Genomic DNA, 13,694 nt, shown 5'->3' on the forward strand with positions numbered 1-13,694 from the left:
ATTTACAAAAATCTGCAACAGATCTCATTTCTCACCTCTTTGTTTAAAATGTTATCAACCCAGTTATTTTTCAACATCTTTCTGTAACAACAAATTTCAAAGGTGTCTGTGTTTTCTTTTTGGTTTTTTCAATGTGCAAGTTTCACTATTAAAGCAATAAAATCCACAAAAATATTTTCAAAAATGTTTTTTAATTCTTAGATCTAAATTTATCTGATATCAGTAAACTTTGTATGAAAACACTCTCTGCTTCTGCCAGTCTGATATGGATGATTGGTTTACTTTACCCATCCATATTCTGCAGCAGATACAAATGACTTATAAAGAATGTTACTTAAATTAAGATTTACACAAGTGATAAAAAAAAAGAAAGGCATCAACAACACAAAATGAAATAATGATATGGTGGTATTATACGAGTGTATAAGTTTAAAAATTCACAAAATATAATTTACAAGTAAAAATTATCACGTACCTTAACAAAATCTAATAGAAATTCATAGTGAAAATACACAGCTCAACTGGGTAGAATATGAGTTTAACTGTAATGATGATACACTTGTAGTTACCTAACTTTAAAATAAACCTGATCTAACAATTATCTTATAAATACAATTTTATATCTGTGACTAATTTCATGTTATTTTTATAAAAAAAAAAAAAAATGTTAAAAATGTTTAAACATCAACATATACTAAATAAATCATAAAAGTTACAAAGTCATTTAAAAAAAAAAAAATCTAGAAATAATATTTATACTATAAATAAAAAATATTATAAATAAACACTAAAAGAAAAATAAACAAAAACTTACGTTAAAAATTCTTCTTTATCATGATACTCCAAAATATAATTAGTAATTGGTGAATTTCCATCGAATTCAGGTTTCTTCCAGTGGAGAACGACTGATGTATCAGTTTTGTCAATAACATCTGGAGTTCCTGGAGCACCAGGCACCTCTGCAATTAAATAAAATATATAGATAAAAAATATGGTATCTACTTACTTCATACAGAGATTTTACCTAAAAATATATTACATTATAAATATATATATATATATATATATATATTTAAATATATCTTACAATGAAAAATCTGTAGTGTATGCTAAAATTGAAATAAAAATACAAAGATATATCATCTATATATGTGACTAAGATAATAAAATTACCATCATAATACATAACCCAACTACATGACAGATGTGCAGACCAGAATCCTAGTTCTAACTGTGAACTATGGGAATGTAACTTCTCATAAGTTAATATATATAAATATACATATGTGTGTGTGTGTGTAACTTATAAATAATATAATTTACAATACTTTGAATGTTTTACAAAAATTTAACACTTTTAATGTTGCTAACTGGATTGAACTTTTTATTATATTAGTCCTATATAATAACTTGAAAATGAACTGATTTTACACAATTAATAGATAATATATAGATTTGTTATTTTACACAAACAAAACAACACACACTTATTATTTTTATAATAACATTGAATTTCAATATTTCTATTTGCTGGAGAAGGCAAATGTAGATTGAAAAGACAAACACAATGCGTTCTATAAAAATAATGTTAAAAAGGGAAATAAAAAAAAAATTTTTTAATAGAATGACTTCTGTGAAATAATATAATTATTCATTTTTCTAGTAAAAATAAAATAATATTAGCTTCATACTATGGTCTTTGGTTAAATTTTTAACTGTAGAATATTTTATATCTCTAAGCTGTAACAATAATGAAAATCAAGAAAATGTAAAAAAGAATTAATTACTGAATTAATGATGAATATCTTTCTTGACCTTTTTTTAAAGGAATTTGACTTACTCTTAACTGTTATATTTGTTTAATAATCATGTTTTTTAGCAAATCAATTGGATCTGATGAAAATATTTATAATATCTAGTGCCAGTCGTTTCATTTCAGTACACTCCTTAAATCGTACATCCCTAACAATTTGTTTTATTTAAAATATAAAGAAATATAAATAAATAAGTTATTAAAACTTACCCATTATAATTAGTGTAACATTTTCTGATGCTTCACCAATGTTGTTTGTTAAAACAATAGTATATTCACCAACATCTTTCTCTTCAACTTTAGTAATAGTAAGAGTTGCACTGCTTTCAGTTATTGTAGGTGTAATTCTCTTTGATTTTTTCACAACTGTACCATTAACAAACCATTCTTCTTTAGGTGGTGGTGTAGATGTAAATTTAACTTCAATGTTAACATCTTCTCCTTGTTTAACTCTGTATTCCTTCTTCTCAAGCATGATCTTTGGAGCTGCCTCAATAGCTGAAAAATTGTAATTTTTGAAATAAATCAAAAGTCTATTTTAAAAAAGAATTTTTCTACCCTTTTTACTTTTTAAATGTAAGTTTTTTTCTTTTTTCTTAGAATGGATCAAACAACTGAAGGGGTCATTATTGCCAAGAACAAAATGCTTTACTGCTGCGGATGAACAACTTGGTAGGATATTGTTACTCAAAAATCAAGAGCAACAAAAGTCTGCATATGGCTGAAGTATTAAAATTAAGTACTAAGTTCTAAAGCAGAATGAAAAAATATCAAAAAACTATTACCAATATATCAGAAGAACAGAAATGACAATACAGGAATGTAAAGGAAATTTCCTAAAAATAAGAAACAAATTAAACTACTGGGTGCAAGAGTCCAACCTGCTGGGTTGGTCTAGTGGTTAAACTCATCACTGCAAAATCAGCTGATTTTCGAAGTTACAAGTTCTAAGGTTCGACTCCTTGTAAAGGCAATTGATTTTGTATGAATTTGAATACTATACTGTGGATTTCGGTGTTCTTTGTGGTTGGGTTTCAATTAACCACAGTGGGAAGGCCATGAGAAATCCCCCATAAAAACCTGCCAGTAAAATTCCAAGGAATTGGAATTGCCAAGGGTCAGATACAACTATGGCTAAATTTATATATATATATAATATAAAATATATTATATAATTATGTTATTAAATATAAATAAATAACTTGATCCACCAAGCACAGAATAAAATTAAGTTAGGCAGAATGACACTTACCTTATATCATTATATATACACAAGAGTACTACTTTCATTATTATTTTGCATCTTCAATAGATCCAATCTTTTAATTGTTCACATAAAATTACATATTATAAATACACAACATTAACAAAATCTTGATAAATACAATACAACAAAATTTGTTAAAACTTTGGATATAAGCTTTAAAATCAATTTAGATCAAAATGGAATTAAAATAAAAAAAATTTTCCCTTTAAATTTAATATTTAAAATCAAAATTAAAAGTTAAAATAGAATTATAAACCCAAACAAATTTTGTATTATTGTATTTATCAAGATTTTGTTAATGTGTATTTATAATATGTAATTTTAAGTGAACAATTAAAAGATTAGATCAACTGAAGATGAAAGAAAATCGAGAAAGTATTATTGTGTACATGTAGTGATATAAGGTAAGTGTCAACCTAACTAATTTAATTTTATTCTGTACTTGGTAGATCAAGTTATTTATTTATATTTGTAAAATAGTATAGAGGAGTATGAGTCTTAAAATTGACTTCAAAGAAATTAATTATGTTATTATAAATTCTTATATATATAATTATAATATATAATATTAACACACATACATACACACACACACATATATATATATATATTATATCTCGAATATGTGGATATGCACAAGTGCATGCGCATGCAAAAACTACATGTCATTGAAGTAAAAGGGTAAATGGCTCCTACCACAAATGAAAAAAGTGACTGAAAAAAAAAATTAAAATTCAAGCCTAATAGATTATTTCTTAATGTGAACAATGCAATCTGTTCAGCTAGTGAACAATAAGTTAATCCCCCCCCCACATGGCCCAATGGTTTGAAGATTATATATATGACATGTAAATGAGGTGTAGTCTTGTACAGACTCAGGCCGACCATTCTAAAGACATGTGGTTAATTGAACCCCAACCATCAGAGTAAACTGGTGGTTGGGTTTTTTTTGTATAATCCACTGTCTAGCATTTAAATCCATATAAAATTTTCTAGGATTCGAAGCTCAGCACCTTTTAATTCAAAACTCAGCTGTTAACTGATTTTTGATGATGAATTAATCACTAGGCCAGCCTGGTGGTCTAATAGATTTAAAAAGTAATTAGATTACCCAGTTGAAATAGATTTAAAAGCAGAAATTAATATTCTATACTCACTTTCAACTTTAAGTTTGGTTGAAGTTTTGACATTAATAGCAACACAAGTATATTCTGACTGATCTTCATTGGTTGCTTTCTTGATAATTAATTTTTTAACAGCTCCTTCTGATGTAATTATATATTTGTTAGACGGCTTAATTTCTTTACCTTTCCTTTGACAGAAGAAATAAAAATATTCAAGAAAAGTTTTAAAAATCTATAGCAAATATTTTTCTTAAATCAAGTTTTTAAAAAATTTGTTAAGACACAATCTAAAAACACTAATGACTATAAGTTTAAAACTATTATATAATCAGAACCAAATTTTGTACAAGCATGTTTTTTTGCTTTTCCTTTCTATTCAGCACTGAATTGTTTGTATTAAAAATTTCTGCTATATCCTTCATTCTAAATCACTTACATTAAATATTCCACTTATAGTAAATTCTGATAATTTTACCATCTATATCTATCTATTTATATTACATTATTAACTAATTATGATATCATAAGACATAATTTATATATCATTCAATTTATTTTAAAACATATCTACACTCATTTCAGACTTAAACATAAAAGGAAGAATTAAAATTAAATCTATGATGAAAAGTGGACCTTATTTTTCTACATCTTCCTCCTCTTTAGCATTGTGAAAAATCAAGTTTTCACAGAGCCCCGCAACAAATAGTTTAAATAGCTACAACTATTCAAAATGGCATCTATTTCATGTTTAAAAATTCATATTTAGTTAATAATTTTGATGGTTTGAGTGTTTTATTATTTAATTTCCAATACAAAAACATGTCAAAAAATAAATAATTTGGAGAGGCAGGCTTAAATAAACCAATACTTGCCTGTTATTTTAATTTCCTTTTTATTACTCGATATTTTATTTCTATTTAACAGATAGTAACTGAAAATGTAATAAATATCATGTAAATTTGTTGCGTCATTAATATAATAGTAAACTGCACTTTTCTTTTCATTTGTTTGTGAAGTTGCATAATGTTTTATATGATATAATCAGTAATATGAGTTTTTTAGAATCTGCTTACAGCACAGGATTCTTCCAAAATAATGTATTTGATCAACAGTAAGTAATAAATGGAAAAATAGGATGAGATGATATTGTTCTTTTAATATGTTCAAATTTTGGAAGTGCAGCTTGAAATTGAGTAAGGACAAATAAAATATATTATATGTTACATGTGGTAACTGCCTAGAATAATCATGGATCGTTATTTTAACAGTTATTTGTTTCATATGTTACTAGATCAAGCAAATCAATGCTTTTACAATCTTACAACAGGCAGTAAAATGTTTTCAAGGAAGCAGTTAAAATTCTGATAGCTTGTGTCATAGAAATAGACTAAAATCTTATTTATTTATTTACTTAAAATAAAAATCATGGAGGAAAGGTCTCAGCAATGGTTTTACAGTTATTGTACAAGTTCCTGATAATCTGAACATAAAATGAATGGAGGTCAAGCTACGAAATAATTTAATTTTACTTCAGAATATACTAAATCTTGTATTACTTGAAAGTAAATTTATTAATACTTATTCTAATTAGCAGAAGGTGAATCCTATGAAATTTCAGTCTTACCGAATAGTTAGGCTTAATCATATTTATAACGTAAGACTAATCAAAATTATGGATTTTGCTTTAATTTCTTTAAAATACTGAACTTAAAGTGTTTAAAAATTGAAAGAATCTAACAATCTTTAATTTAATAAGGGATCATATATATAAACAACATCAAAACAGTGGCAGGACTCACTGAAACTATCTTGTTTAATTTCTGATTAAAAACTATATACAAATAGAGAGCATTTTCTAATCAAATATATCTTTATAAAAAGTAAGTAAATTCGTTTCTGTATTTATATGAATGAAACATTTGACTGCATAAAAACAAAATGGTTTATAAGATAAAAAAATTAATCATACTACTGATTCTGTAAATAACAACTAATATCTACATAATGATATATGAAATGTAGCATAAAATAAATTTGATAGCTTAAAATTACAATGAGCACAATCCTCTCAAAGTTTTTTCAAGTGTTACATAATTGGGAACAATAAGAGAGCTATTCTGGTGAATGCAAACATTTTATCAAATTACTCCAGTAGTTCAAAAATTGCAAGCAGACGTATGTAGAAAAAAGAGTACCAGGTACTGTAGAAACTTTTCAAGTTTATGAAAAACAAAATGAAAGCTAATATATATATTTTTAAACAAAAAAAAAAAAACTTATACAACTTTCACTTACTTCAACCATTTCACTTCAACATCAGGTCTTGATAATTCAACAGTTAATTCAATATCAGTATTAACTGGAACTAAAGTAACTTCAGGCAGCTTTGTAATGAATTCGACGGCAGGTTCTGTAAGATAAAACAAAATTATAAAACTTGTTGTATAACAAACATTTATACTTTTTATTTGATAAAATAGATCCAGTGTCACAGCAAAGCCTTTTTTAATTAAATATGTATCCATATTAGACATGGTGTTCCTGGATCATCCAAATCACTGAAATACCATGAAATATCTCTCAAGTATCTAAAAAAATATTTTATTCTTCTTACTGGTTAAATGTAAATGTGCATTATGATTTAATAAAATGAGAATAATTAGAAATGTTTAGTTCTGATTTGTCTGGCACATCAATGCTACTGAAGAAGGCACAGTGAAAATTCCCACTGTATCTAACCAACAGCAACTGTCATCATTGTAGCTATTGAATGTTTCACTTTATTTCTATCTGAGATTACTGCCAATGTGTTATTTTTCTTCCTCAGATTTTTGTTTAATTATTATCTAATGTGCTTATACTAGCAGCAATTAATTAACAATAATTTATGCATTATATTAAATTTATAACAATTCATAAATTTATTAAATAATTAACAGTTCATGTTCCATGTTTATCTTGTGGGTTGTAAGTGTCATAGCCTGAGACTGTATTACAGATGTAATCAGATCTCAGATCTCAACCATCTTTAGGAGGTCCTATATGCTAAAAGTATCAGATATCAGATCCCATTATATTACTGGGATATCATCTGAAGTTATCATTTTTATATCCTATTATGAGGAAATCATTAAGATTTTCATTAAGATTTTTTGGAAGTTACTACAAAACATTCTAGCTGAATATTATAGAATGGATATTCAACCAGAATGGAAGGAAGTTTGTTAGCTATCCTAAGGATGTTCTTGTACTGTAAGGGTACTAGAACAGGTTTTAGAAATAAACTTGTTATTTTAATTATTTCAAGTAAAATAAATCTTAAACAGCATAAATATAAAAATATCAACATACAAATAGGATAAATATCACAACTAAACAGAAACAAAATTGAAAAGGAAATAAAATATATTTCTTCACCTTCAACAATTACTCGTGCTTCTGATGTTTGATCACCAACACAACATGAATAAACACCAGCATCAGATAATTCAGCTTGATAGATCTTTAATTTCTGTCGTTTACCATCAATTGATAACTGTACATGTTCTGAGAATTGTATCTCCTTATTGTCCTTAAACCAACGTACCATAGCGTCACCCTTAGTTAGTTCAACTTCTAATGTTGCTTTATCTCCTTGTGTCACAGTTACATCTTGTAGTTTTGTCTTTATCTGTGGTGGTAATTCTGTAAATATTTAAAGATTACATACATTAGTAACTTAAAAATTTTAAATAAACAACCAAATTAAAAATCATTAATGTTTGTTCTTGCAGAGAAAACACAAATTTTTAACTTTATATCTGATAGTAAGTAAATCGTATGTGGGTTTTTTAAGTTTTTGAGTTTAATTATTAATTACTATTATTTTTTAATGGACAAACAACCAATTATTAATGGTAAGAATCTTTTATTCTAATCTAATAGTTCAAGGGATAAAATGCGTGATAAGGTGAAACCAATACCATTCAAGTATTTGCAAACTTACCATACAAGCATAGAATTATTTACCAGAAATTAGGATAATCATAATTTTTAGAAAATGTTTAATTAAAAAAAATTATTCATTTTTAGACAACATACTTTTTTGAATAAAACTCACAAAAATTAAAATAAATTATATTAATAAACTGATGAAGTACTACTGGGTTGTAGATAAATTGATGGTAAACTGCATCCTGATAGCCAAATTGCTGATAACTGTATTACCCAATGCATATTTAATAGATCAATATCTGTAGAATATTAAAGTTATTAATGTTTAAAACTTAAAGGATTACTTACCAATAACAGTAACTTCAGAAGTACATTCTTGGTCACCGAGGGAACAAGTGTATTCACCTTCATCATGTACTGATATACTGCGAATTAACAACTTCCTAATATTACCCTTCTTTTCCATAAACAGCTTTTCATTAGACGGTGTAAGTTGTGCTCCATCCTATAAAAATGTAAGAAGTTCAAAGAATTACTACACAATGTAGAAATAACAAAACTTACACAGATTACACTTTTTTATACCATTTTTGTATCATAAAACTATTCCCAAACCATATTTAAAAGAAAAAAAAAACATAAAATTTGATGAACATAGTCAAATGAAAACTAAATTTTCTTTAAACGAGCTTCAGTTATTTTTTTAGAAAAACAAACCAATAGGGCTAAAGTTATTCATACATCTTCTGCCTTATTAAATGTGTTCAGTTATACAGTAATTTCCAGTGTTCTTTAATTGTTTTGTTTTATTTAATATTCATGAATTTTTTTTTTGACAGGAATAAATATTCATTGTTTTATGTCTAAAACATAAAATAACTTAATTTTACCGTGCAATAAAAGAATAGAAAACAAATTTAACCTTTAAAACAAAAAAATTAAAAGCTAAATAATTTAATTTTAAAGCTAAAACAAAAAATCAATTTGACATGAAAAATGTATCAGTATTTATAAGTAAAACAGCAGTTCAATAAGTAAAATCGCACATTTTCAAAAAATAAGCTTTTTATCTAAGATATTAAGAAACAATACTTCTGAAAACAAAAAAAAAAAAATTATATTTATGAAGTTAAATACTAAAAAAACTTGTTTCAGAAGAGTGGATGAAAAAATTAATTATAATTTTCAGTGATTTGAATAGTTTTTTTTTGCAGGTCACAATGAACATTCATTATTAGCGCCTGGAAGCAATGATTTTACAATAAATATAAATTGTCTTTTAAATTAATAAATACTAAAAACTGAAAAAAAATAAATAAAGTGTGAACTGCTAAATATTTTTACATTTTAATGTGGCTTAATATTTAGAGCAATATCAAACAGTGAATTTTCGTATTCAATCTTCCATAACTTTTTGAAATCCACTTATCTCTGTAGCAGAGTATAGCGTGTCTCAGCCTTTCATCTGGAGGTCCCAGGTTCAAATCCTAGTCTGGCATGGCATTTTTCATATACAACAAATTTCCATTTCATATTCTCTTGCACAAGCTTTGAGTTTATACAGTGATTAATCATAAAAAATAAAAAAACATATTACCTTCCATTCACTTACTAATTAAGAGCTACAAGATTTAAATCTAATTAAATCAGTCTCATTAAGTAATGCTATTAATGAGAAGAAAACAATCAGTATTCAACAAAAAATAATAAAAAAATAAAATCTACATTTCACTTACTTTATGCCATGTAACATCAACTGTTTCAGAATTAACTTCTACTTCCAGTATAGCACTTTCTAATTCTTTTACTTCTATATCTTCCAGTTTCCTTGAAAAATCGGGTTTAATATCTGAAAAAGAACAGAGAAAAATATAGTTATTCTTTTAGTAAAAAAAATTTAATTTGTTCAATAATTTACAATGGTTATATTTTTTTGCATCCCAAGAATTTTGTTATCTTTTCTGGACTGGAATAAAATTCATTTTAAAAATGATGGTTCTTGTAAGCTGGAACTTGGAAATTTGTTGTATTTAGGAGTATTACATTTCTCATCCTGAGGTTTATATGTCAACTAGAACTGCTCTAATGGGAGTATTCTTCAAAACTGTTTTAAGATTAACTGAATAATGTATAAAAATGTATTTACTGGTAAAGTATCAACTAAATGGAAAAAGATTTGATATTTTTGCAGCTGAATACTAAGAAACTTGTTTCAGAATGCCTGATTAAAGATTTTAACCCAAGCCTCTTCTAAATCTTTATTCAGTATTTGTTTCTTGATGTAATTGAAATACATTAAAAAATATATAGTCAACAAACTAATAAAAAGTTTCATATTTATTTTTGATTTATTGGAAATCTAATTTTTATTAGCATTTATTACCAATGAAGTAAGAGTATCGTTAATCTTAAGTCAATTATGACTTAATTTAACAAACTTCAAAACAGTGCCATTTACTGAACCTTGAAGACTTAAGTATTTTAAACATCATCTTAAGTATTAGCCCATTCAACACTACAGCTTAATATAGAATGAACTGCTACATAATATTAAATGAGCGTGTATAATGTGAATTCTGTATAATGTGAACAATATTAAATGATTTTATATAATGTTTTTAATTTGATGACATTTGGGGATAAAAGTTCTATTACCTCGCCAGTTTCTGAGAGGTTTCTGCCTCTCATGTAGAAGTTTCTGAGTTCAAATCCTGGTCAGACTTTTTACCCATTACAAAACTTATTTTTCATCACGAAAAAAAGAGCAGGTAGGTTGCCGTGACCATAAACCTGTATTTGCTGGATGAAACAAATAACTAACCTAATATATTTGTTTAAAATAGATTGTGTAAGACTACGTCTGAGTTTCTGACTAAATACGATACTTGGTTAATTGTAAATGATTTTTTTTCACTGAAGCTTTAAACTTACATCCAATGATGTTAAATGCAACAAATTTTTAACATTAACAAAATAATTTTTTTATTAATTTTTTACTTTGCCTTTTTATTATTTTTTTTCTGTGCGCACAATGAATTGTCATTATCTGGACACACTGTTACTACAGTAGACAATTTAAGTTAACAACATCAAACTTAAAAATTTTATAACAGTAATATAAAACAAATAAAATCAACAATTAAAATGCACAATATAATAAAAAAAAACATTCCTCATGCAGTACAGCATATATGTGAAGTGCTGTATGCTAAAGGAGAAATAAAACCGCAATTAAATATAATATTAAAATCTAACTTAAAACAACAAAATTACCATTTAGCATATGTCAGTTGCATAAATAGATTTTTGGTAGCTAAAAGGTGAAAGAAATAATGTAATTATTATTCAACATATTTAATCATATTTTTTACGTTACTATTATGATCTCAAATATGTACATGGCTTATCACATACATATTTTAATGCCAAGAATCGTAGCCGAGATCAGCTGACCAAGAAGCTAGAATACTAACCATGCTATTTTATTTTTCAAAAAAAAAAAAATTATATAAGTAAAAATAATTTTTTATGTTAATTATCATTCGTAAAAAAAGGAGGTTTTATTTCAAAACAAAATTAAAACTTTTACTGGGTTTTAACTAATACAAAAAATTATTATGATTTTAGTTATGTCTACATAAATAATGGGAAAGCTTCCTTGTTTGGGCACTCAATGTGAAATATTTTTTTTTTATAAGAGTAGAAATTATACTGTTTATTAGTTGCTGTTTACTAATTGGAAGTTGATGCATAATAGGCAGAGTTTATTTTTTGGGTAATAATAATTATTAAAAGACTGTGTTCTGTAATAAAATTCACTTATACAAGAATAATAGGAGATATAATTCAATAAATTTTAATTTGATGAATTTGAAGTATTACAATACAATAATAAAAATACTAATTTAATGTTTTGATTAAACAAAATATTTATTGAAAGATAAAAATTTAATTATTATTAAATCAGTAACTAAGTCCAAATAAAATAGACTAATCATAAATACCACAGATATACATAAAATATAAACACATAATCAGTGGTGTATTTTCATGATTTTAGGTTTGTGTTAAATGCAAGTAACACCAATAATATAATGATGTTTACATACCATGTACAATCAGTGTTGAAGCTGTAATTTGGTCCTTAACAGAACAAGTGTATGTTCCAGCGTCTAATGGAGTAACACGTTTAATAACAAGACGATGTGTGCGACCTTCTTGTACTAATTCACGATGATCCATACCACTGAGTTCTTTTCCATTATGTTGCCATTTTGTAGATACTGTATGAGATGTTTCACATTCTAATGTTACTGTCTGTGTTTCACTAGCCTCCACAGTTTCCTCAAGTAGTTTTGTAAAAGACCTGTGGAACAAAATAATTTCACTTTTTAATAAAATATTTAAAAAAGATATCATAAAATAATTAATAAACTATATCAAAGAATAAATATAGTAATTTTTTGATAGTTATTCTAAAGCTAAATATAGTTATAAAACCATAACTAATAACTTTAGTTATTTTAAAAGAATTAAGAGTAAATAGCTATTTACTCATGTAAGGTAAGGTTTTCCTGGGTGTGCAACAAAGTGTTGTTATCAGCGCCTGGAAATGATATTTATTTAGTAAACATACAAATATTAAAAAGAATCAATCAAAAATTAATTTAAAAACTAAACAACTGTAATATAAAAACACGCATAGATGGAAAAAGCCCATGAGTTATGTTAAAAGTGAAATAAAACCACAGTAAATACAAAATTAAAAAAGTAATTTAAAAGAACAAAATTACCATCAGGCATATGTCAAATGGTATAAATAGATAACAAATATTATATGAATAGTCAAATTCTTGAATCAAGATGCACGGCCCTTATAAATCGTAAGACATTCGATATCATCATTACATTGTTCCCTAACATATTTCACATGCTAGCCTCTAGTTTAAACTTGCAACACAATGCCACATAATCACAATCCACAAGGATGTGGTGTATAGTTAGTTAGTTTGCAGTTGTGCAGTGAGCACAAATGGGTACATCTGTTTGAGTTATCAGATATGCCTAGTGTGCCCTATTTGCAAACGACAAATAATAACCTCCTCTCGACAGTTATTCTTGCATGAGGAGCTCCACAATGACACAGTGTTCTTAACTGAATAAAGTTTATTGTTGATGATAGTATTTCATTTGCTTTGTCACTCTTCATGAACCACCCTCTTCAGAAAACAGACAAGATCGTTTGAGACAATGCAATTAGTGAAAGGAGGCTGGAAACAAGTCTCTTTTGCTGCACGATCAGTGCACTGATAGCCTGAAATTCCAATATGACTTGGGATTCAGCAGAAGCTCACAGTTATATTAGGTTGAGTCATTTGAGAAATAACACACAGAATCTCACACACAATAGGCAGTCAGGTGTACATGTCACTAATCGCCTGTAAGGCATGCCATTCATGAAATCTGAGCAGACAAGTAAGAGTCAAAATGTTGGGCTAATTATATTTAAGGCTCTTTAGTAGCATACAGCTCCGCAATGAGAATACTGATGATGCTG

General features: G+C 26.6%; 1 protein-coding gene across 8 annotated transcripts in view; it reads right to left on the reverse strand.

The window, feature by feature from the left end:
- Positions 1–13,694, reverse strand: part of sls (sallimus) — a 397,202-nt gene that overhangs the window by 36,470 nt on the left and 347,038 nt on the right. For all 8 annotated transcript variants that reach the window (XM_075372741.1, XM_075372740.1, XM_075372745.1 and 5 more), the window contains 8 exons: positions 12,247–12,503; positions 9,874–9,986; positions 8,486–8,642; positions 7,622–7,888; positions 6,500–6,614; positions 4,238–4,392; positions 2,024–2,311; positions 815–959 (listed from right to left, as the gene is read on the reverse strand). In XM_075372741.1, the coding sequence (XP_075228856.1) occupies positions 815–959; positions 2,024–2,311; positions 4,238–4,392; positions 6,500–6,614; positions 7,622–7,888; positions 8,486–8,642; positions 9,874–9,986; positions 12,247–12,503 (1,497 nt within the window). The remainder of the gene's footprint in view (positions 1–814; positions 960–2,023; positions 2,312–4,237; positions 4,393–6,499; positions 6,615–7,621; positions 7,889–8,485; positions 8,643–9,873; positions 9,987–12,246; positions 12,504–13,694) is intronic.

Source organism: Lycorma delicatula, chromosome 8 (assembly GCF_047948215.1).
Source record: "Lycorma delicatula isolate Av1 chromosome 8, ASM4794821v1, whole genome shotgun sequence".
In the NCBI taxonomy this organism is placed as follows: domain Eukaryota; kingdom Metazoa; phylum Arthropoda; class Insecta; order Hemiptera; family Fulgoridae; genus Lycorma; species Lycorma delicatula.